This window comes from Spermophilus citellus, assembly GCF_964194105.1.
Source record: "Spermophilus citellus genome assembly, chromosome: 14".
Taxonomy (NCBI): Eukaryota; Metazoa; Chordata; class Mammalia; order Rodentia; family Sciuridae; genus Spermophilus; species Spermophilus citellus.
The window spans coordinates 66,000,450-66,026,294 of NC_138194.1; the positions used below are offsets into that span (position 1 = coordinate 66,000,450).

The 25,845-nt window shown below is 37.0% G+C and overlaps 1 protein-coding gene across 3 annotated transcripts in view; it reads left to right on the plus strand.

Moving 5' to 3' along the window:
* CPQ (carboxypeptidase Q) overlaps positions 1 to 23,389 on the plus strand; it is a 487,125-nt gene extending 463,736 nt beyond the window's left edge. For 2 of the 3 annotated variants that reach the window (XM_081265871.1, XM_081265870.1), the window contains exon 8: positions 19,011 to 23,389. In XM_081265871.1, the coding sequence (XP_081121997.1) occupies positions 19,011 to 19,174 (164 nt within the window). In that variant the 3' untranslated portion in view covers positions 19,175 to 23,389. The remainder of the gene's footprint in view (positions 1 to 19,010) is intronic. The other variant, XM_081265869.1, reaches the window with a different exon arrangement.
* Positions 23,390 to 25,845: the final 2,456 nt, after the last annotated feature.

Below are 25,845 nucleotides of genomic sequence, written 5' to 3' on the forward strand. Positions count from 1 at the left end.
AGAGACAAATATACATCAATAAATTCAATGACTGATGACATGGGCAAATTCCTTAACCATCACAAATTATAAATAACCTATTCAAAGAAGAAATAAAGAACCTACATAGCCTATAAACTAAACAAATTGAATTAATAGATTAAAAACCTCTACTGGAAGAAAACCCCAGGCCTAGGTGGTTCCCTAGTTAATTATATTAAACATTTAAGGGATAAATAGTAACAATATTATACAACAGCCATTAACAGAGGAGAAGGCAAATACTTTTCAACACATTTTATGAGGCCCATGTTATACTGATACCACCACTAAACAAAGATATAGCAAAACGACAAGCCAATATCCTTCATGGACATAGATAGAAAAATCCTTAACAAAATAGGAAATCAACTTTGGCGATATGTTGAAAGAATAATATATGATGTCCAAGTGGCATTTATCTTAGAATTTAAGGTTGGTTTAACATTTTTTAATCAATCAATGCCTTTGTTTTAGTCAGCTTGTTTGCCATTGTGACCAAAAGACCTGCAAGAGTGACACAGAGGAGGAAAAGTTTACTTGGGGCTCATGATTTCAGAGGTCTCAGTTCATAGACAGCTGACTCCATCTGGGTCCGAGGTGAGGCTGGACATCATGGTAGAAGAAAGCACTTCAGGGCATGGAAATCAGGAATTGGAGAGACAGAGCTCTTCCCTCAACAAGGACAAAATACAAACCCAAATTCATGCCCCTAGGGACCCATCTCCTCCAGCTATACCATACCTGCCTACAGTTTCCATCCAGTTAATCCCTAACAGGTGATCAATGCACTGATTAGTTTAAGGCTTTCATAACCCAATCATTTCACCTCTAAACTTTCTTGCATTGTCTCACACTTGAGCTTCGGGGGACCCCTCATATCTAAGCCATAACAACACTTCATCCCACTTAAGAAGAAAGGAGAAAAGTATTATAATTTCAGGAGATGCACAAAAACATTGAACAACATTCAATACCCATTCATGATTAAAAAAAAAAGAAGTAGCTTTGAAAATCTACAGTTTATTTATAAAAGACCAATGATGTCCTCCAAGATGGGGAATAAGACAGGATTTCCATTCTCAACACTTCTATTCAACATTATACTGAAGATCCACCTAGCACAGTTAGGCAAGGAAAATAAATAAAGAAGTACAAGCTGGAAAGTAAGAAGTAAAATTATATTTATAATTAAACAACAGGATTGTGTACACACAGAATCCTAAGAACGGTACAAAAATATGTCAGTAGAATTAAATAAATTTAACAAGGTCACAATATACAAAAATTAAAATGTATTTCTGTATTCTAACAACAACTAGCAAAAAAATCACATCAAAGAAATGAAATACCCAAGAATAAATTTAACCAAATATATGTGATATTTGAATGCTAAAAATCACAAAACATTTCAGGTAATTTAAGGGATACCGATAATTGGAGATGCCTGGTAGTAATGGGTGGGGAGACTCAATGTGGTCAAGAGTTAGTTCTTCCCAAATTTATCCATAATGTTCTGCAATTGCAATTGAAATTCCAGGAGACTTTGTTGTAGAAAACAATGAGCTGATTCTAAAATCTATGTGTGTTGGGGCTGGGGTTGTAGCTCAGTGATAGAGCACTTGCCCAGCATGCGTGAGGCCCTGGCTCCATCCTCAGCACCACATAAAAATAAATAAATAAAAATAAAGTCTTTGTTAAAATTCTACAAACCTAGAACAATCAAAACAATTTTGAAAAAGAAAAAGAAAAAGTTGCAAGACTTCCTCTATCTTATCAACTTAGAATAATCAAAGTAGGATGGTATTGACATAATGGCATAAGGATAGACAGATAAATGGGATAGAATATAGCCATCCATTTATGGTCATATTTTTACAAAAATATAAGGTTATATTTTCAATGGGAGAGAGAATAGTCTTTACAGAATATAGTGCTGAAACAGATAACCTTATGGGAACAAAATGAGTCTTAACCTTACCTCCACACCATACATGATAATGTACTCACAATCGATCACAATCTAAATAAACATAAAATCTAAAACTATGACAACTGTAGAAGTAAATAGAGGAGAAATATTTTTGACCTCAGGTTAGGCAAAGACTTCTAACATACATTATTTAACACCTTAACCATTAAAAAGAATTAATACAGTAGACTTTATCAAAGTTAAAAGCTTCCACTCTTTGGAAGACATCATTAAGAAAAATGCAGGAGAAAATACACCTACCTGACAAAAGACTTGTAACATTTACAACTCAATTAAAAGGCAATAATTTAATAGAAATGGCAAACTGTTTTCACAAATACTTCAGGAAGATACATGTATGCCCAATTAAGTACACAAGAAGGTGCTTGACATCATTAGTCATTCTAGAAATACAATTAAAATGAAGATGAGTTGTTGCTATGAACTCACTGAAGTGGCCACAAGCAAGCAAATAAACCATCCAACCACACGGATGAATTTCTACAAAATTGTGCTGAGAAAAGAAGCTGAACAAAAGAGATTAACTATTTTTTGATTCCATACATGTGAGAGTCTAGAAAAGGTAATCAACAGTGATGCAAGCAAATCAATGATTTCCTGAGGCTGGAGCAGGGAAGAATGGAAAGGGGACAGGAGACAAGCTCACCGCCTACAGCTTTCACCCTTAACGTGAAAGATATGAAAGCAGCACAAGGTACAAAGGTCTGCAGACCCTCTCACTTGACTCCTGTGCTTATGATCATCATTATTACCTCAAAGCCAAAGTTTACTCATCTGTAAAATGAGGGTAATAATGATTATAGAATCACTGGGAATATTGATAAGATAATGCATGTAAGTGTTTAATACAAGGCATGGCTCATAGAAAGTACTTAGTAAGTCCTAGCTATGATAATAGTTATGGTTTTGTTCCTTTTTTCATTATTAAACCAAATGTTATTTTCTCTCAAGATGAAAAGTGGGAACACTGGCTCCCCAGCTTCCTGCACCTGCCCATCCTGAAACATCCTGTGCCAGGCACTCATACCCCAAAACTATCACCACTGCATTAAATCAGGACCTTGGGGGGTGGTGAAGCTGTTTTCTTTTCAAGCTTCATCTGCAGAGTCTCAAGCAGTTTTCAGTGTGCTTTTATTTCCCGGTGGGCCTCATTTCCACCAAGATATACTCCCCTAGATTGCAAGTTCCATGAGAACGGGTACATGGAAAGTTAAGCCCACATGGATTCCCCACTGCCTAGAAGGGACTTGGCACTTAGTTGGAAGGAGCTCAATAGATAGATATCAGTTGAATTAATATGATCCCTTTTCCACAAACCATCTATGCAAGTCATGTTTGAAAGAATCTGCTGGTGGCTGCCTTGCTACAGACGCAGCCATGAGTGAGAAGTTAATATTGTGATCATTCTGGGTAGCCATTTAACCTATCCACAGCAGCTGGAAGATCATTCCTCAACTCTGTGAAATTAAACAAGAAATAATTCATGCTTCATGTTCCGTGTCTTCCATAATGAGGTCTTCTTACCAGTTTAATTAGTTAATGAAGGACAGCACACTTTCTACTTTCTGTCAAGAATCCTAAAAGCTTTTGAGAAAAATGACTCAGGATGTGAAACAGCAGGACTCCTGGAAACTATTTCAGGGTCTGTAGCAGAGAATCTCAAGCACTGATACCCTTACCCCATTGTTCTGGAGTTTGAGTATGAATAATGGAGCAGCTAATGATATGTTAGCCCACTAAATACCATTAGCTTCCTTCATCATCAACCTTTTTTTATTTTTTTAATAAAAAAAATTAGATTGTAGTTTATCTCACCACAAAAACATTTAATCAGATGTGGTTTAATTGCATTTTGGGTGACTCCTGAGAATTACCACTGTTTCTTTATTGTAAGGATTGTCCTGTGAGAGTCATCCATAATTAACACTGGGAATTTAGATACACTTAACTGTTAAATTTGCATCTCAGTTCCATAGATTCTCCATAAATGCTTTGTCATGGGCCAGGATCTCTTCATGAGCATTGGTATTTAATGGATATTCCTTGAACCAACATTTTGCTTTAAGTGAAATGTATTTGCATTAAAAGCATATTCATTTCCCCAGGATCCTTCTCACACTTTTATTTTCCTTTGTTTTGGTATTCACAAAGCTTTTTATGTTTAGCTCATTTATTCTCTTGCAGCATAATGATTTTTAGAAGGTTTGGTATTTAAAAAAAAAAATGCATCCCTGTATCGATAGTCCAAGGATCTGCATTTTGCTACTAAAAGGGAAACTTTGAGGCGACCAAAAAAAAAAAAAAAAAACAACAGCACATTATTTGCATAAATAAAAGGAAAGCATATTAGAGTAATTGAGCTAACATTTACCTGATTTTTCACCAGTGTCAACATCTTTCTTTGTTCCATCTTTAAGATTTATGCTTTGAGACAAGGATTGTTCACTGTGTTTCTGTCCTTGTAATTCTTTCCTCAGAAACTGATTTGAGGGAAACCTCAACTAACATGTCATAACACTATCCAAGTAGTTTGTCATCTCTTCGTGACCAACTGCCTTACATAAAAACATAGACACACTTACTTTGGATAAATCAATGTTGTCTGACCCATAAACAAAAATGGAGAAAAGAAAGAATCCAGAAGCAAAATGCAGATCAGTTTTCTAAATTGGCCTGATCTGGCTCTGCACACAATTATGTGACACCATCCTGAACATGAGACATATTATTCATGAGTGTTCGAGCTTTGTTATATTTTAATTTATTCTTTAAGATAGGATTTCTTTTAGTAGGAAAACTTTCTTTTATTTATCTTCTAGAATCTATGGTACAGCTTATCCTGACCTTGACACTGTGGTATTAAGAAATGAAAAAAAAATCCCATTTCAGTTTAGACGCTTGGTCCATCCAGTCCATAATTCTGCTTCTGATGATGGTCCCCTGAGGCATTTTATGGATGGTGAGGCTGCCCATTTTGACATCACCCCTAAACTTATTGAATGCTCCCTCTCCAAAATAATTTCATTTCTCTTTGTAACCCAGCATAGCTTAATCACTGTGTATTTACACTGGAACCCTTTAAAAGGACAATTTTAGCCTGCCCTACTTCTTGGTAGGGTAGTGCAGATTCACAGCATTTTATAACTGGAAGGGCCTTGACAAGTTCTCAAGATTGATTCCAATTCCAAACAGCATCAATCCTCAAGTAGACCTCCTTATAGAGAAATATTTGTTTCTGTTCTTTGTCTCATATCCAGTTAATTCACTATTCACAGCAAGTTATTCCCTCAATCCCATAGCAACTCAGCCTTTTTGATTATTAGTATAGTTTTACCAAAGTTTCTTTGAATAGATAAAACATCCCTTTCTCTTTGCCTCCAACCATTTCTTTTTTCCTACATATTGGAAAGAACTGTCAGTCAAGACTTCCTCTTATAGAATACAGGATTTCTTTTCCCCTACAGATTATATACATAAGCGCTAAATAATAGACTGTGGATTTATAAACTCTATCGGTTCAGCCATGTGGAAGTAAAGGTCACAGGTCAGGGATTTCTAGATTCTCCCTCTGGCCACTCTCATTTTACTGAGTGTCAACCAGTTGGCCTCAAATACCATAATCATTGCACTAAGGCCAAGAGAATTGGGAGCTCTGAGCTCCACATCACCGGGCAATTCTGCAGCACTGCCAAACAACCTTGCTGAATTATCCATATTCAGAAAACATCATGTGTACATACTTCCCACATGGCTAATTCCTTTGTTTCTGCTTGCCAACAGAATGGGAGGTGGGCACGAAGAGGTGGGGACAAGTTCAAATTCCGTATCTGCTAAAACCTGCCTTCCACCATACAGAGGATTTGTAACTTCCATGCTTTTCTAGACAGAAATTTTTTTTTAATCTATTCAAACATAATTCGAAAAAAAAAACACATGGTGGTGGTAAAGCTTTCATTATAAATGCCACCCTGGAAACAATCTTTAGGGTCTTTTCAGGTCCAAATGCCCATATGCATTGAGCATTCCCATTGAGCTCTGTCAGAACAGCTTTCACTGGGGTTTTCTTGGTGAGCATCATTCCCCAGGTTTGAGGAAAACCGCAGAAAGGTATTTATGAAGATTCACACTGGCTCAGGAGGTGAAGAACTGTATAGACATCTGGCTGGGAGGGAAGAATGGGAATAAATTCTGTGTGGACAAAGCAGAAAACCAGTATATTGGGATTAATAAATAAACATGAGTATGATTACAAATCACCCCATGAGAAAAAGTGCCAATATTGGTTTTTGTTAGAAAACAAAAAAAGAAAATCTTAAGGAGGCATGAGTGTTTGTTTTTAAATACATACGGCATGACATGCATTTAAACACACACACACACACACACACACACACACACACACAAAACTCAAAGATAAGGAGCCCAGAGTCATGTGAATTGCAAAAATCAGACCAAGGAAGAAAGAAAGAGTATTCAAGGGGGTCAGGGTTAGAGAGTAGGTGATGAAGAAGAGACCAATTTCACACACACAGGCACATGAACATATGTACATATCTTCATACATAAACATGTATTTATATCTATGTGTTTATTTCCCCCAACCCCACTCATACATGGGAGGTCATTCACTACATACAGGGGGCCACAAGCTTTCTAAATGAAGGCCAGTCCTTCTGTTAGTGACCAGTTTGTTCAATGCTCTTACTTATAAGGGTAATCATGGATAAAATCATGGGTGGTGATTTTGTGAGTCAATCAAATTTTACAAAGAAGCCTATGAAATCTATGAATGTGATTGTTCTTTTAAATTTGTGTAATGCTTTTCACTTTTTTAAACTTTTTTTATTTGTTGATAAACCTCTATTTTACTTATTTGCATGTGGTGCTGAGAATCAAACCCAGTGCCTCACACATGCTAGGCAAGCACTCTATCACTGAGCTACAACCCCAGCTCAAATGTGATTGTTCTTTTAAGCTTTGTAGGTGGGTGGTAGTAAAGTAAAATTGTCTGGGATATAAAAATCATGACTTTAATGCAAATATGAATTGAACACATCAAATATTTTACTCAATCATTGACTTATACAAAAATTAGTAAGATGTTGAGACCAATTCAAAGAGCTTTTGAAAAGTAGAGTTTATACAATTTACTAAACAATTAGGAAAACTTACTGGGTTAGACAAAATTTGCTTAATGTCTTAGAGGCCAATGAACTGTAACCTCTGGGATTATTTGTTCTATGGGACAGATCATTTTTATCTCTTCTAGGCACTCATAAATGAATATGCAAGTTTTGTAAGTCTGGAACATTTAATCTATAGTTAAGTAGTGAGTCAAAATAAGTGCATGCTCCTAAACACCTTTGGGTAGTCTTGGCCCCTGGGTGACATTGAGAGGACATGCTATCCACCATTTTACCTTGTTTTCAAGTTATGGATAATTTCCTTAAGAGTGGTAAAAATAGGAACACACTGTAATGCCTGGGAGAGTATCCAGATCTCAGCTTGTATATGTAAGTAGGTGCTGACGTGTTTTCGGTAGGGAGCACCTATTTATCATTGCTCAAGACAGAAGGCAAGAATAGATTCCCAGAAAGTGGGACACATTTATCAAACTTGCTATAGGAAGGGAGAATGAAGCTAGGCCTTTGTCCCATTAGAAAATTGTCTAATAATTCATTCATTTATCTGTTCAGTGGTTCGACACTCATCTGTTGAGTATTTGTTATATATCAGGCATTGAGGACTGCAGTGAAAAAGACAAGGTCCCTGCTCCTAAGAAGCTTACATTCTAGTAGATAAAATAGGCAACAAATAATAAAACCATCACAGAATAGGTATGGTTTCAGGTAACCTAAATGCCCATCAACTGATGAATGGATGAAGAAACTGTGGTACATATACACATGGAACACTATTCACCCATAAAAAGAATAAAATCTTATTAATTGTAACAGTACGGATGGAACCGGAGAACATTATGGTTAAGTGAAATAAGCCAGGCACAGAAAGACAAATACTCCATGATCTCACTCAGACATAGAATATAAAAGTTGATCTCATAGAGGTCAGGAGTGGAATGGTGGTTACCAGAGAGGGGTAGGAGAGTTGGCGAAAGGTTGATCAATGAGCAATAAGTTATGTTAGATAAGAGTAAGAAGCTCTGTTGTGGCATTGCACAGTGGGATGACTGTAGATAGCAAGTATGTTCTATATACCTTAAAAAGCTGGAAGAAAAAAATATGAATGTCCTCAACAGGAAGAAATGACTTATGGTTGATGGTATAAATATGTCTAAGCTAAGGCTGGGAATATAGCTCAGGTTGTAGAGTGCTTGCCTTGCATGCACAAGGCCCTGGGTTCAATCCCCAGCACCACACACAAAAAAAAGTGTTTAGCCTGATTTAAACATTACCCAATATATACATCATATGGTGTATTGAAACATCATAGGATGCTCCATTATTATGTGCAAATTTTATAGTTTTGTGTATGAAGTTTAAAAATAAGATAGAGCCAGGCATGATGGTACATGCCTGTAATCCCAGCGATTCAGAAGACTGAGGCAGGAGGATTGAAAGTTCGAAGCCAGCCTCAGCAACTGAGTGAGTCCCTAAGCAACTTCATAAGTCTTTGTCTCAAAATAAAGATTAAAAAGGGATAGGGATGTGACTCTGTGGTAAATCATCCCTGGGTTCAATCCCTGGTATCAAAAATAAATAAACAAAATAAAGAACTATGAAAAAAAAACATAAAAGAATTAGAATAAGGGAGATACTAAGTGACCAAGGTAAGGGTGGACTTTATATTAAATGGTCGGGGAAATCTCAGGAGGTTTGGTAGGCCTACAGTGTGTGGCCTAGCCCAAACTGAGGGATCTATAAGCCTCATTCATCTTCTGACAAATGGTCCCAGACTGCTTAGGTGTATTTTATGAATGCAGCTGTTTCGTGGTCCAGTGTATCTCCAACAAAAATTCCCATCCATGAGGAGAAAATGGGCACAGAGACTCCTGAATCTGAATCCTATTCCTACCACTTACTGCTGTATGACTTTCGACAAGTTACTTAAATCTATTTTTCATCTGTTAATGACATGTTATGATCACTTCCTCCTGGTGTCATTGGGAAAATTAAATAAAACAATGTTCAAAGCTCTAGGTACATAGGAAACACTCAACAACTGGTAACTACTCTTATTCCTCGATGTGGAACGTCTTCAAGTAGTACTAGTTAGCCTTGCTAGTAGTGTAGTACTAATCTCTGCTGTCACATGCACCCCTCTGACCTCGAGGTCCCCCAGATGTATTGGTGTTGAGTTAAAACATGTGGTCAAAATTATCCCAGCAGCCAGTTCAAGTTTTCCAAAGAGATGGAAGTTTCACAGTCCCATGGCACACCTGAAATATTTTAGCACAAGCTTTTCGGTCCTTGGATAAATGAAGAGTCTGGAAACTAAAATAACAGTACTTTAATGGAGTTTTGATTTGAGATGTTTTCCCTTTTCTTTTCACTCCCACCCTGCCCTTTGTTTTCTTTTCCTTTTCCTTTCCTCTTTTGAGTTGTCTTCTCTTCTGGGGAGCTATGGGTTCGGAAGCTATTAATTAACTACTCCTTATTCTAATTTTCAATAAGATTTAGTAGGGATTAAACTACCCCCTTGAAAAGAGGAATTAAATGTCTCAAAGTCCATGAATTGATTTTCTAATTGTTTTGGTAATAATGTTTATTTCACTTGATAATGTTGCTGAAAAATAATAATTTTAATTAAATTCTTAATGTATTTTTAGCATTTTATGGATCCTAGGGAGACTAAGTTTTCTTGTAGAGAATATGTTAAGAACATCACATTCTTCTCTAACTCCATAGTTATTATGATCAGGGGAATGCCCATGATACATTCCATTGCAATTCAATTGCGCACCCCAGACAGCTCAAGATCTGTTTATAAAGGAGAAAAAGATCTTCCACAGCTGCTTGCCTCTGACTGCATCCTTCACGCTGTACCACAGCAGCCATGGATGTGCTAAAATAACAGACTTGAATTTAAACTTTCAAAGCTCTCAAATGTCTTTCAAAATCGTTCTCATGACACAAATTGCTTAATTTTCCTACATGAAAACTCACTGATTACAGATGAGTGAGAGTCAACACACGAGAAGAGGCTATGTAGAATCTTTGTACATTTGCCCACCCAACTCTTCAGGAACTAACAGGATTCAGTCTGGTTCTGATAGCCGATGGAGGTCATGGTCATTACTGTACTCTCTTGTGGAGATTGAAATCCACTGTGAACAGTATGGGGCAGCTTGGGAATTTCTTATAATATTCATTGGCTGGTCATCACCTTGTCACACAGCTGGAAAATATTTTCTTTGAGATGAGTGTTTATAAGAAAGACTGAGAGGGAGAGGAGGAAGGAAGAAGGGAAGGAAGAAGACAGCAAATAATCCAAATCAGAGTCATATAGAATAGACCTCACCATCCAATTGCTCCATCTTTAAGAATAACAATAATTAAGTTCTTGAAGAACTTTGATTTATTAAATTAGAATGTTTATTCCCCAACTTTTATTTAATTTATGATGACGTTCTATATATCTGGGTCATCCTTGTAGAGATACAATAACTGTAATAAAGAATTTATTGAGGGCCTGGGATGGTGGCTCAGCAGTAGAGCATGTGCCTAGCACGTGTGAGGTGCTGGGTTTGATCCTCAGCACCACATAAAAATAATTAAATAAAATAAAGGTATTGTGTCCAACTACAATTAAAAAATATTTTTTAAATATTTATTTATTTAGTTTTTAGGTGGACACAGTAACTTTATTTAACATTTATGTGGTGCTGAGAATCGAACCCAGTGCCTCACGCATGCTAGGCGAGTATGCTACCACTTGAGCCACATCCCCAGGCCCTAAAAAAAAAAATTAAAAAAAAAAGAATTTATTGAGGGCTGTGGTTGTGGCTCAGTTGTAGAGTGCTTGCCAATCACATGTGAGGCACTGGGTTCAATCCTCAGAACCACATAAAAAATAAATAAATAAATAAAATTTATTTTAAAAAAAGAATTAACTTAATACCTACTATCCTCACAAGCATCTTGGAAACTGAGTTTTGATAGCCCTATTTCATGATGAAAGAAATTCAAGTTGAATGGCCTTACATGATTCTTGCAATGTCACCCAATTATTGAGCAGAAGGTTTGAATCTGACCCCAGCCTCCCTACCCCGAACCCCTCACTCTCTCAGCTCTGTCTCCCTTCTCCTTGGCTGAAATGCTGAGGAGCATGTCTTCGCATCCTGTCCTTCCAACCTCCCTTGGAAATCATTTCCTAACAGCAAACTGCCCAAATAATGTTGTAGTTTATTTCCAAGAAAGAATATTGGCCTTCAGAGCAGGCTCCTTCAATCAGCTTTCTACTTCTAAAAAGCACTGCAGGATTCTCTGTTCAGAGCTCATATACCCGTCAAAAGAGAGTCCACAATTTATCCCTCATGATGGTTAACATTCCCCCACGCTGATGTCAGGTGCTCTCAGAAATTGAAATGCAGGAGTTCCCTCGATGCCAGTCTGTTAGATCAGTAGCTGTCATGATAAGACGTCTCCTCGGAATTACAGGGACAAAGCTGTGGGACAGCCACCAGGCCACCCTCACAGCTTCTGTGCTTATCAACATCCTCGCTGGTGATATCAGATTTTCCAGGGTTGTTTTAATTTTGTAGAGTGATCGTGGGAATTGAGAGGATCTCTGAGGAAGTGCCTTCCTTAAGTCATGAGTTTTAAAGGGAGGTCGCCCACACGCACCCATCTGTCAGTCAAATTCCTTCAGCCAGAGACGGAATTCTGGAGGCCTAAGAAGGACATGCGCAAATATTCCTTGCCTCTATCTTTTCAATATGGGATTTGGAGTCCTTTCCTGTCAATCACCATTCAGTGTCTTTTAGAAGCTCCAAATGGAAGGAAAACAGCTCTGGTGAACCACACTCTTCTGGTATTAAATGTCCCCTCTTGTTTCCCAATATCCATAATAACATTTCGTCCTCTGTCCACCCTCAGTGACTTCCATTTGGGAAAACATCTTGACTCTGTCCTTACTTTGTGCATGAATTTGACATTCACTTGATGCTCTCCGCAGTTTACAGAGCGTGTGCTCCCTACCAGCTTCAACTAATCCTAAAATGTCACGGTTTCTGTTAAAATGCTTCCAGCGACTGCCAGAGTAAGCAAACAGATTTTTCTTTTCCTGTGTGTGCTGTGAGCTCATGGCATGAAGAAGCTTTTGGTTTTAAAGTGGACTTCTGGTCTTACCATGGGAAGAGTGGTTATCTTTATCCACTTGCCTTCCTGAGAATTTCAGAGGATGAGATTTCAGCATCTGACTGTGGCCCTTGTCACCCAACCCCCAGACTTTATGTCTTTCTCAACTTCTCCTCACCTCCATGGCAGTCCAACAGCTCCTCCTCCATGTGTTTCTGGAGCATCTCCCCAGGGTTCAGCTACGGTCACTGAGCCTTCCCTCCTCCCTCTAGCTGCCTGGGGCATGTGTACTTGTGAACTATATTCAGTCTGTTTTCAGGCTCAGATTTAGGACCTTCCACAGTCAGTTGCTGACTTCATCTACTAATAATTCATCCAAGTTTTCCCCATGTCCCACACATTGGGGTACTGCATATCCTAGTCACCCAGAATACATGGGTCCTTGTCTGTCTGTTGACATCCTAAGTATCAGTGCTGAGTATTTCTCCACTTTCCTCTACCCTCGAAATGAACTCTTATGAACTACATTAATTAGTTTCCCTTGCCCTCTGGGTTACGACTGGGCTTTGCTAAGGGGGACCAGGAGGATATTAAGAGGCACTAGAAGGGGACGGAGTCCCTGACTCCCTGTGCAAATAACCACAGCTCCTCTCTACCCACTGTAACTTCAGCATATCTATCCTCCTGGGCTCTAAGTGCTGGGCCATATTGGCTCATGCCTGTAATCTCAGCTGCTTGAGAAACTGAGGCATGAGGATTGCAAGTTCAAATACAGCCTGGGCAACTTAGCAAGACCCTGTCTCAGAATAAAATTTAGAAGGAATTGGGGATGTAGTTCAGAGGTATAGTGTTTGTCTATTATGAATGCAGCTCTGGGTTCAATTACCAGTACTGCAAAATAATAACAATAATAATAATAGTAACAATTCTTCAAGTTGACTTCTTAAAATGTCTCATCTGTTTCCTACAAGAACTCTGACAGGTACAGCACACTACAGGCCTAGTTTGTTCAGGAAATTTGCTGATTTTCATTCAGTCAGTAAAAAAATAAATATATGTTTATATATATTATTTTTTCATCTTCTATTTGATGCTATATTATAGGCATTGGTGACAGAATGTGCAGCAAAACAGAGGTCCTGCCTTCAGGAGGTTACAGTGTAACAAGGGAAATGTGAAACAGTCAATTATAACAAAGGATGGGACAAGTATGGTAAGGGCTGGATGGAGAACACACAACATGGGGACTTAGTGTAGGGGTCTGAGAGGTCACTCAGTGACATGATCTCTCCACTGTTTCTTTGTCCTTTTGTTGTAGCACTCAGTGCATTCTATGTTGTTATTACTCCTGTACACATTTTCTCTGCTCCCACTGAGCTTTGTGAGAGCTTTTGGAGAGCAGAGGTTGTGTCTTTTTACCTTTATGTCTGCCTCAGGCCTTAGCCATTGCCTAGAATATCGTAGAGGCTCAATAAGCGTCCCGTCAAATTGGATTGAAACTTCAGAACACTGTGGACCTCAGCTCCAGCCCACCACTGAGGGCTTTATGATATCAAGCTGGATAATAATGAGTTCCAACCCATTCTGAGCCACTGAAGTAACAGAAAACAGTCTTTATAAACTAGTGTAGAAAGAAAATCATTGCACAGGAAGGAGCCTCCTAAACATGAGCAAAGAATTTGATAGATATTATCAACACACACTGTTTGGGATGTTTGCCAAAAGGCATAGGAGCCATTAATTGGGGTAATAGTTGAGTTTTCTTTTATACTTTTCTTTCTTTTTTGCCCCACTCACTTGTGTTCTGTTTAATAGCACCATGGCTGAACTCAGCATGGAATGAAAGAAAAAGAGGCAAACGCAAACTCTGCTCCAGAGCAAGGAGATTGGGAGTGTGTAGGGGCAAACCCTCTGGTGAAGTTTTTAAAATTTAGGTTAGGAGAAAGTCCACTCAACATCCTGAGGCAGTGAAGTTCTGCAGAATGAGTATCCAAGGACAAGATGTGGGAGAAGAAAAGAAAACCCTGACAAGTGTGGTTACCAGAAGTTCATAGAAATGTACCTCTCCTTCCCCAAAGTAAATATTGAATAAAACAATAATTGTCTTTTTATAATATATGGTTTATCACAAGGCAAATAAGGGAACTTTTTAGAGGTAAAAAAGGATAAAGTGAGTATCCACAGAGATAAGAAAGCTTATGTGTCAATTCCTGGTTGCCTAGAGCAAGGATTGTAAGAAGCAGTGAGTTCACCTAGAACAGGTGCAAAATGTGGGGCTGCTATTATCCTCAGGTAATGTATTAATTAACTTTAGACTTATTAAGATAAATATGTGACGTCTAATTTCTACAGTCTCTATTGGAAGAATTAAAATAAACTGTAACTTCCAAATGGGGGTACGGGCTGGGACAGGGGAATGAGAGGAGGAGGAAAAATCAATGCAAAAGAGGCAAGAGAGAAAGAAAAAAGAATTCTTTTAATTTAAAAATGAACAAATTGAGAGCAAAAGTTAAGATTGTATAAATGAATCCAATTTAACAATAATCACGATTTGCATAAATGGATTATAGTCTCCAGTTAAAAATCAAAGAATCTTCAACTAGATTTTGAAACTCACTTATAAACTATTCATAAGAGAAACCCCTAAGAATATCAGGACAGAGAAAGACTGAAAGTAAAATGAGGGGGAAAGGCATACTGGGGCCACACTGAATGAAGTAGGTGTGGCTACATTAAATATTAGGAAAAGCTAGTACTAAAATGTGTAGGCTTCAGTACAAAAGCAATTACAATATAGAGAGAGGGTCACATGTAATAAAATTTCAATTTCCCAGGAAGACAGAATTCTGTATTTATATACCCCAATAGCATAAATTTTGAAGTATATAAAAAGGAAATTTCTAGAACTACAGGAAAAGGAAACATGTCCAAAATCACAGAGGGATATTTTCACACATCTCTCCCAAAATTGATGGATAGATAGACAATGAATCAGTAAGGAGTTAAAAGGTTTGAAGATCACAATTAGCAAGCTCAAGCTAATGGACACACACAGAGTCCTGGGAGCACATTCTTTTCATGTAGTACACTTGAAACATTTATGAAAATGGATCGTATTATAGGCCATGGAGCAAATCTCAGCAAAATTCAAAGACTGTGTCACTTTGTCTGATAGTTATGTTAGAAGTTAATAATTAGAATTAAGTTAGAAGTTAATAACAAAATAAAAACAAGGAAACTCCATATTTTTTGAAAATTATTGTTAAAAAATATTCAAACTCATGAGTCAAAGAAAAAAATCAAACTTGAAATTAGTAAATATACATCTATACATATATATATATATATATATATATATATATATATATAATTGAACAATCATGAAAATATTGATCAGAATAAAGCTAAAGCACAGTTAAGGGGAAGATTGTGGCCTTCCTGCTCATGCTAGAGACAAAGAAAATCTACAAAATAATAAACTGAGGATTCAACTCAAGAAATTAGGGGGAAAAAAAAGAAGTTAGAAAAAGAAAATAAACCAAAGAAATAATGGAAATAATAAATCTAAAAACAGAAATCAATGAAAGAAACCCTACTGTATAATAGAAAGTACCTGAAAGTTGTTATCTTTTTTTTTCCTTCAAAAAGCCAACAAAAATGATAAACATCAGGAATGAAAAAGAGACATCACTATAGGTCAGCGAACATTGGCAAAAAATAAAAACAGGATATTATTGACAATTCTTTGCTGATTATTTTGAATATTTGGTAAAACTCTTAAATTCCTAGCAAAAATGTAATTTCCAAAATTAATTCAAGAAGCACAAATCCAAACAGCCCAAATTATCATGAAAGAAAATGAATCATTAGTTAAAATTGTTACCATAATGCAAGCATCAGATTTATGTGGTTTTGTAAAAAGTTCTACGAAATAATCAAGAAATAAATAATTCTAATCTTACATTAGATTCCAGAATGTAGAGAAAGAAGGAACTCCATTTTATGAATCAGATATACACTTTTCACTAAAAGCGGATAACCATAAATAGAAAAGGCGAGTTTGTAAATGTACAATTTACAATAACCCCAAAGCATATAAGCGATCCAGGAAATAAAACCACCAAAATGTGCAAATTTTTGTACTATGAGATTTTTTTTGTAAGTTACAGAAGACTTAAGTAAATAAAAACACACATCAGTACACTATTTTTATCGATGAGAATACACAACATCCTAATAAAATGACATAGCATTCTCCCTGAATAGATACATGGATTAACGCAACTCTCTTTTTTTTTTTTTGGTAGAATGTTAAAATGATTCTGAAATTTATCTGGAAAAGCAAAGGTTAAGAATAACCAAAATATTCCTGAAGGAGAGGGAAGGGAAGGTGAGGGAACTTGCCCTGGCAGATGTCAAAGATTAGCAGGCGACAGCAGTGAAGATAGTGTGGCCTCGCCACAGAGGTCAGCCAGCAACCACTGCAGCAGAATTAGCCCAAAGGAGCCTTCACTTTTTTTTAATAAACTGTTTTTTTCTTAGTTGTAGACAGGCACAATATCTTTTATTTTATGAATTTATTTTTATGTGGTGCTGAGGATCGAACCCAGGGTCTCGCACATGCTACACGAGTGCTCTACCACTGAGCTACAACCCCAGCCCAAGGAGCACTACATATAAATAAATAAAATAAATGTTCATTGACACCTAAAAATTAAAAAAAAAAAAAAAGAAGAAGGAGCCTTCACTTTTAAGGAAACTTGATACAAGGCAAAACTAATGCTGCAGGTGATGGGCAAGGAGGATGCACTAGTTAAAAAATGTTCCTGAACACCTAAAACGTAAAAGTAGAAGCCTACCTCGTATCCTGCACAAGAATCCATTCTAATTCTAGATAGATGGAGATCTTAAAAGTGAAAATCCAAACTTTAAAAATTTTACAAGAAAACACAGGGGAATTCTGATTCTAAGGTAGGGAAGCATTTCTTAAAGAAGACATGCAAAATGAAAATCATAAAGGAAACAATAAATTCAACTACATTGAAAATAAAAGCATTTAGTGATCAAAACACATGCTAGGGAAAGTTGAGTCACAAACAACTGGAAAATAATACATATACAAGCTTCATAACAACATAAGAGTAGCAACACAAACAGATCAAAAACATATCATATTAAAAATCAAGAAGAAACAAATAAATCAACTGAAAAATTGTCAAAAGACCTGAACAGGCATTTCACAAAAGAGAAAATATGATGACCAAAAAATTCATATAATAATATGTGCTCATTCCCATTAATAATTTTAAAAAATGAGGTAACATTTTATACTCACCAAATTAGCAAAAATTACTTTGAGGATACCAAGTGCTGGAGAGGGTATGAGGCAAGAGAAGGACTCATACACTGATGGTAGAAGTGTGAATTGAAAAGGAAAATCTTTTGGAATTACATGGTAAGTTGAATACAGGCATACCCTACAGTCCAGCAATTCCACTTTTACATTTTGGCCCTAGAGAATGTTGATGGCACATATAATAATAGGTAACTGGAAAAACCTTAGTACCCAATGTCAGGAAAAGGGATAAAGACAGTGAGTAATGAATAGCAAGAAGAAAAAAAAAAAGAAAGAAAAGGAAACAGTACAGCTATACATGATAACAGGTAGATTTTACATGTTTGAAAAAAACAAGATGAAGAAATACATCTGAAGTATATGATTCAAAAGCTGGCGATATTATAGTGCGTGTATGCGTACAGGCGTGTATGCGTGATTAGCACACACGCAGGACAGGAAGGGATCTGAAATAGGAAGTGGGGGGACAAAAAAATTGGTCTTCAAAGATACTGGAAATATTTTCCTTGTGTTGAATTATGGACATATGTGTACTTTTTATATCATCGCCCTTGGTAATATACATTTTTGTTCTCTGCACTCTTCTATATGTATGGTGTGTTTTATAATAAAACAAACTGCTGGAGGCTGAAGAATCGCAACTATCCACAAGATGGGCCTAGTAGGTTTTCAAGGATGAGCAAGACTGGAAGTTTCCCTGAGGCTCTGATTCAAGACTAAAACTAGTGAAAAGTGAGAAGAAAGCTTTTAAGTGGGGCAGAGACTCCTGCTGGTGTCCTTGGAGGTTGCTGGGTATTTCATGACTGCAGGAAGTAAACGAGTGATTTGAGGAGGAGAACTTGAGCAAAGGAGTATTGACTTTCTTTTGTATCCAGGAAGGTACATTACTGACACTCTTGCAGACACAAAGATGCTCTTTTATAAATATGAAGACATCTGTATCAGTGACTCATACAAATGAAAGTTTATTTTCCCTCAAATGGCAGGGAGTCCAGAAGTAGGCAGGACAGAGTTCGTTGGTTGGTTAGCAGTAGTTTCTCAATCCAGACTCTGCTGTCTTTCCACTCTGCCATGTTGAGCTTGTGGGCTTTTTTGCCCCTGGCATCTCCTAACTTCTCATCTGACTTTAATGCAGCATTAGAGACATTTTCCCAACTCTTTTGTCAGCAAAGCAAAGGTTTTCCAAGAACGCGCCCACAACCTGTCCCTCATATCCTCATAGTCAGAATGTTGTCACTTCTTGCTGCAAGAGAGCCTGGGGAAGTACTTATTTTTCCACTGCAGCTGGTATATAGGAGCAGACAAAGGGAGGGGGTAAGGGTAGCAGTGGTTTCTCAACAATCTATCAATATTCCACTCAGAATTCTTTCTCTTTTCTCCCCAGGAGCCAGTCTACGTGATGACTTATATAAATATTTCGCCTTCCATCACTCCCATGGAGACACCATGACCGTCATGGATCCAAAGCAGATGAACATTGCTGCCGCCGTTTGGGCTGTTGTCTCTTTCGTTGTTGCAGACATGGAAGAAATGCTACCCAGGTCCTAACAACAGTGAGGACCAGGGCACTTCATCCTTTCTAGCCAGGAATCCTGGGTCTGCAGCTTCAAGAAACTGTCCTTCGCAAAGCAGATTTATATTATTCATCTTCAGAACACAACTTTTTTATACTTTCTGTCATGCTCTGTCTTAATGCTTCCTGAAATGTTTCTAGAATAAGGAATAACCCCCATCACCACCTAGAATCGCCATATGGAAGGAATCGCAGGGAGGGCATTTCTTTATGCCACCTTTTAAAAATATTATTTCTACTTTGAAAACAAATGCTGAATGAATCTTTGGAAGACCTGTAGTTTTTATGGGTTTGCTTATGAATATTAAATATAATGATCGATTGTTACGTTTATGTTACTTATTGAAGGAGTAGATGAATTACAAATTCCTCTTAATATCTTAATTGAATGTATGGATGCATTTGGCTTTCTAACTTGCACATGTTTATAGTATATGAGCTTTAAATGAGATATGGAATTTTTAAATTAGCAAGAAAGAAAGATGTCCCCATTTGGAAAAAATCAAGGATGTATAATCCAATTACCTCATTAAATGTGAGTACTAGGATCCATTATTAGATAAATAATAATGCCTATACACATGTACATTTTATATATTTCACACACTTGAAGGAAGTTATGGCTTATTTATACTTTATTGAGATTGAAGCTGAAGAAAGGGCAGATAATATCTTCATAGGGTTCTATAGAGCAAAAGCAATTGCCCTCATCTACTCTACAGACAATCTCTACTATTCCTTCTATACAATACCAAGTATTAAATAAAGAATTACAAAATATACCCAAAAAGGCAAGAAAAAAAATAAACTCATTGTCAGAAGAGAAAGCAATGAAAAGAACTGCATTTAGAGGTAACCCAGGACTTTTAACTATCAGAGAGGTCATTTAACATAACTGTGATCAATATGTTAAGAATCTAGTGTGAGAAGTGGACTATGCACAAGAACAGAGAATTTCAGCAGAGAGATGAAAACTATAAAACAGAGTCAAATGCAAATACTCACATAAAAAATACAATGACATAAATTTAAGAATTTTTCTGTTGGCTCATCAGACTAGACAAGGTTGAAGAAAGAATCAGTGAAATTGAATACGGGTCAATAGAAATTATTCAAATTAAAGCACTAAGAGAAAAAAAAAAGAGAGGAAAATATGCCAGAATGGATCACCTAAGAACTATAAGACAATGTCAAAAGATCTGATATACATGTAATGTATTTGGATGACAAGAAGGAGTAGGAGGAGGAGGGGAAGGGAAAGGCGGGAGGAGGAGGAGAAATAATCAGTTTTGTTAGTAATATTTAAAAGAACTGAAAGACAGAGTAGGGTCTTTCATTTCTGTCAAGGTAGCAGACCAATACTCTGGCTTTTTAATACTGAAAACAGCTAAAAATGCTAGATAACGTGAGACTGTATGAATGTGGTGATTAAAAATATGTGAAGACATGTCCCAAGAGAGATACACAGAGCATTCAACCATTTTCTCTTTGAGAAAATCTGAAGAATGGATGTGGAAAATCTAAATCTCATTTTTTTTCAGACTTTTCAAGCTTGGAGAACTGTAAACAAATCCCAGATCCTGCCACATTAGGGATACTAGAAAATTCCCATAAAAATGAGACCTAAAAAGATTATACCTCAATACCACAGTGAACTAAAAATAACTCTGAGGGCTTCAAGGAAAATTACCACAAGTAAATAAGTAAGTGCTGAGTAGAGGGTCCCAAGAAATTTCCATAGATACAGTTACAAAAAATATGAATTCACAAGCAAAAGCAAAAAACAAACTGGAACCATAACATTCTGAACTTTCACTCAGAATGCAAACCAAAAATACCACAACAGAATTAACCCACAGTGTCCTCTGATAATTGGAATTTTTAGGCTGAGTGTTTTTATAAACTATTTCCATCAGGTTTAAGGAAGTAAACTAAGGGATTGAAAATAAAGAGCAAAGGATTATGAAAAAATAGCACATTGTAAAAAGAACTAAAGAGAACTCCTAGAAATATGGAATATAGTAAGTGAAATTTTAAAATTAAGGGACCTATTTAGTGAGAAATCATGAACTGAAAGGTTATAGTTAAGACATTAATGAAAATTTACCTCAGAAAGATAAATATTTGAAAAATATGAAAGGTTAAGAATATATAATATATACATGATATATAATATAATAAAAACATATATATATACACATGTATACACATATACAAACATACACATATATAAAGGATAAACTTACATAAAGAAATAATCTTACATAAAGAAATGATAGAAAATGTCAAGAAATAGTGAAATATATCAGTCACAGAATCAAGAAACTTGATGAATGCCAGAAAGAATAAATTAAAAGATATGAAGAGATTATAGGCCTCAAAATGCAAAGAGAAAGTATTTGAACTCAGAGAGAAGAGATGGATTGTCTTAAAAGATGCAATAATTAGACTCTTAGCTAACTTCTTAATAACACAACCAAACCAGAAGTCAGTGAAATATCTTCAATGTGCTGATGTACAGGGGTCCCTGTTATGTTTTGAGTTCAATCTTGAATGTGTTTTTTCTTTCTTTCTTTCCCTCTCTCTCTCCTTTTTCTTCCTTCTCTTCCTCCCCTCCCAAACCACCAAGGAAAACAATATTTATTTTCTTCCTTTAATGCTCTTCCCACTCTAGGTCAGGTTATCTGTCCTTTAACTCACTGACCACAAGAATGGAGAAATCCACCCCTGGGAACTGGTACCAACAGGTCTGAGCCTTGGCTCTCTCAAGACCACCAGCTGGACATTAATTGATAATCATATTGATAATTACTGATAATCCTACTCAGAGCCTAGTCTTTGTGTCCCCCCTTTAAAAGCCCTGTTACCCCTTGAGAAGTGGATCAGCAAGCTTTGGGACCTTAGTCCACAGCCCTCCTCCTTTGCAGGAAAATTAATAAAGCAGCTTTTTAATTTTGTCTCAAAAACTTTTGTCCTTGTTATTTGGTATGGCACCAGGGACAAGCTCTGAACTTTTGGTATCACTGAGAGACAAATATCTACCTCAAAATTCTGTGGTTGCTGAAAATACTTTTCAAAATCAAGGACAAAATAAGGATATTTCCAGAGCAAAAAATTGAAGAGAATTTACCACCATCATCTTCACTAAAAGAAACCTGCCAAAGTATACTCCCAGCAAGATTAAGTGATCCTAGAGTGAACCCTAACATGGAGTACAAGCTGTCCAGGAGCCTGGGTCTCAGCCCAAGGCTTGGTGTGCTCTTTCAGGTCTGTGACCAATTACAGACCCATGGTGTGGCAGGCGTCCTGAGAAAAGACTGCCCTCCCCACTCCAGACAGTGCACCCTCACTGTAGGATGGTTTTCCAGAGGGAGTTGCAGTCGAGGCCTCAGGCCTCCTGGGCCGGCCATGCTCACTTGCATATCTGCATTCTTATCCCAGATTCCTCCATGAGGCCTCCTGTTCTTATGAGGAAGACACTTTCCTCCGCTCTGACTTCATGCTTTTCCACCTCTGCCTTCTTTCTCCCACTGCTCAGTTCCATACACATAAAAATACCAGAAATCTTTTGTCCAGGGCTCCTCAGCATGGAGGTGCCTCCCTGCCACATCTGCATTGTTTCACCTGACCCCGCCCTGGTGACATTCTCTAGGGAGAGAAGACAGAATATCAGGTAACTGGCACCTATTTCTGCCTCTTGCTTCTAGTTAGTGAGTGACTAAGTCTTGTTACTTCCAATTTGCTCATTGTCCTAATGGACCATCTCAGCCTACCAGTTTGATAGAAGTTAATAGGAAAAAGGGTGGTAATAGTTTTAAACAAGTATGGGTCAAATAAAACAATGATAATGTGATATTTGAAAAGAAAACAATATGGGGACTGGGGTTGTGGCTCAGTGGTAGAGTGCTTGCCTAGCATGTGTGAGAAACTGGGTTGGATCCTCAGCAACAAATAAAAATAAATAAATAAAATAAAGCTATTGTGTCCATCTATAACTAAAAAAAAGAAATTTTTTTTAAAAAGGAGACACTTAACTAAAAAACATATGAATAAGAAGGAAAGTTATTGGAATTAATGGTCTAAGGTGCTTGAAATGCCCTAAAACAGAATAAAGATATTGTCTAACTTCAGGCTTTGCTAAGTTAGATATGAATGTTAAATTTTCTAAAGTAGCCACCAAAAAAAATCAAATTAGAATGTATAACAATAGAACAACCCCCAACACATGGAATGAGAACAAAGGACTAACAAATTTGACATTGAATTCAGGGACTACTATGCCACTAATCAACTAAAAAATATTCTTACCCCAATCCATATAGGTAAAATATTGAGAAATAAGAAATGGCTAAATGCAATTAATAAGGGACTACTAAGTAACCCATAAGACATAGAAGAAACCATTCAATGAAATTAAAACATTTACAACTGAATAATAGCACACACAAACATCTCTATATCAAAACTTGTGGGATGCAGGTAAGCAATTTGTTAGAGGCATGTTTACAATTCTAAATGATAAAATAAAAGGCAAGAAAAAAGAGAGCTAATTCAATTTAAGAAGGAAAAGGAATAGGAGGGATAGAAAGGTTTAGGCAGGAAATATGGAAACTCCTTATGGTGCTTTGGGTAGTACCATCTGTATGGTATCCTCACAAAAGGAGACAATGATCACAAATGGAAACTTGGATTGGAAGACATCACTAAGAGATCCAGTTGAGTAGTAATTCCTGCTGCAATGGCCCCAGAGAAAGACAAGGAGCTGTTTAACTGATTAGTAGTGGTCATGTGGCTTACAAAAGGGTGTCTTCCAATCCAAACCAAAGATGGTCACTTTCAGGATCCTGTTGTGTTGAAAAAAATGTGCACCCTAATTTTTCAATCAAGTAATGAGGTAAAATTACAGAAGCATTTAGTTTACAGCTAATTTTGACCCACTCCTAGTGTGCAATACTTCTGTATACTCAATGCCTGGTAAATTATGAGGCTTCATCTCTGCCTGGAGGAACAGAAAACTATTTCTGTCTTTGTGTGATGTGAGTTCCTGGTGCTATTCCTTCCATTCCTTTCAGCTGGGTCTTTCCCCAGTCTCTGATAGTTTCCTCAAATGCATGCACCAATGAGTGGTTAGCTGAAGATATGAGTCAGGTGGGCAGACCTTCTGTGGATCTCTGACATCCTTTCTCTGTGTAGCCCTAGTCTCTCCAAGACCATGTCCCGTGAACTTCAGCTACCACCACCTCCATGGATGTTCTAGTTCCTCTCCTCACTCATGGCGGGCTCTTCCTGGGTGTTCATTCCCTGCACTGTAACTGAAAACTACCAAGGAAGTTCGCGAGGGTCATCACGGGCTCACCTCATTTTTTTACTGTCTCTGGGCATCATTTTCCTTCATTTCCTGATGTATGGTATTTTTTAAAATGTATTTCATTTAGTTGGTTTGATTTTTAAATTGTTTTCATGCATAAACACAAGTCTGGTTCTTATTACCCTTGCTTGGTTAAAAGTCAGTGCTTGGTCACTAAATTTTGTCTAATAACTACACCCATATTCTTTTTTTTTTTTTTTTTTTTGCATTTAGTACATTTTGACTAATTCTTTTCTCACTACTTTATTCCAATCTGAGAACATAGATTATCAGGAATTTCAAGAACTGCCAAAGACTGAACTATCATAAATTGTCATAAAAGGAATTATTCGTTTGTTTAAAAAAAATAATATATCATTTGAGTGGTGGGCTACTCCCTGCACATCCAGCTGCTTTCTGATTTGACTTGAGGGTTAAATTGCTTTTCTGATTCATTCTGGCTGAGTAGACTTAAGTACAGATTGAGAAGAGAAAACCATTTAAATATTGTATAATAGGAAAAGGGTGAAATCTGGAACAGAAAAAGAATAGATTAGGGGGAAAGGAGGCTGATGGCTGATGTTGCCCTTGAAATTGCTAAGATGTGGTTTCTGAGGGTTCTAGTGTGTCTGTGAATGATTTGGTGTTTAAGTTCCCTGGAGTGTTCCACCTTCCTCTCAATAATTACACTAACGACATCAAGAGTGTTTTGAAAATTCTCATGTGTCTACCCTGCATACATTACAGCGCCACGTGGTCTTATTTGCTCAGTATGCGCTGTTCATAATAATTTGAGATGCTTCCCATTTACCTTGAGTAAATATCAAACAGATCTTGATATCTATATCTGTCTCATGAAATATACATCTTCTCTAACTGAGCCCAAATGATTAATTTACAGCTATGTGATGATTAGCATAAAAATCTCATCACGACACAAGATAGAAATGTTATCACTAATTGCCATTTGAAGTGAAGAATGTTTGCTGCATAGAAATTAATGATGCATGCTCACTTCTCAATTCTCCGTTAAACCGGAAAACCCAGGACTGTTTGGGGAGCGGAAAGAAATTACCTTTGAAGTTTGTTTTTCCTTTTGTCCTCTCCCTTAGATGCTTCACAGTTAACCAAAGGAAGGAAGGGAGGCAATGGTTAATGGAGTTTTGTACATAAAATGAGACAGATGAACTCAGCTCTCATTCAATCAGATCTTCCAATCAATTGATTCCTCAACTCCAGGCAAAGACCTTTCCCCTGGACAATTAGGACCTCCTGTGGCCTTGAAACTTAACAGCTAAA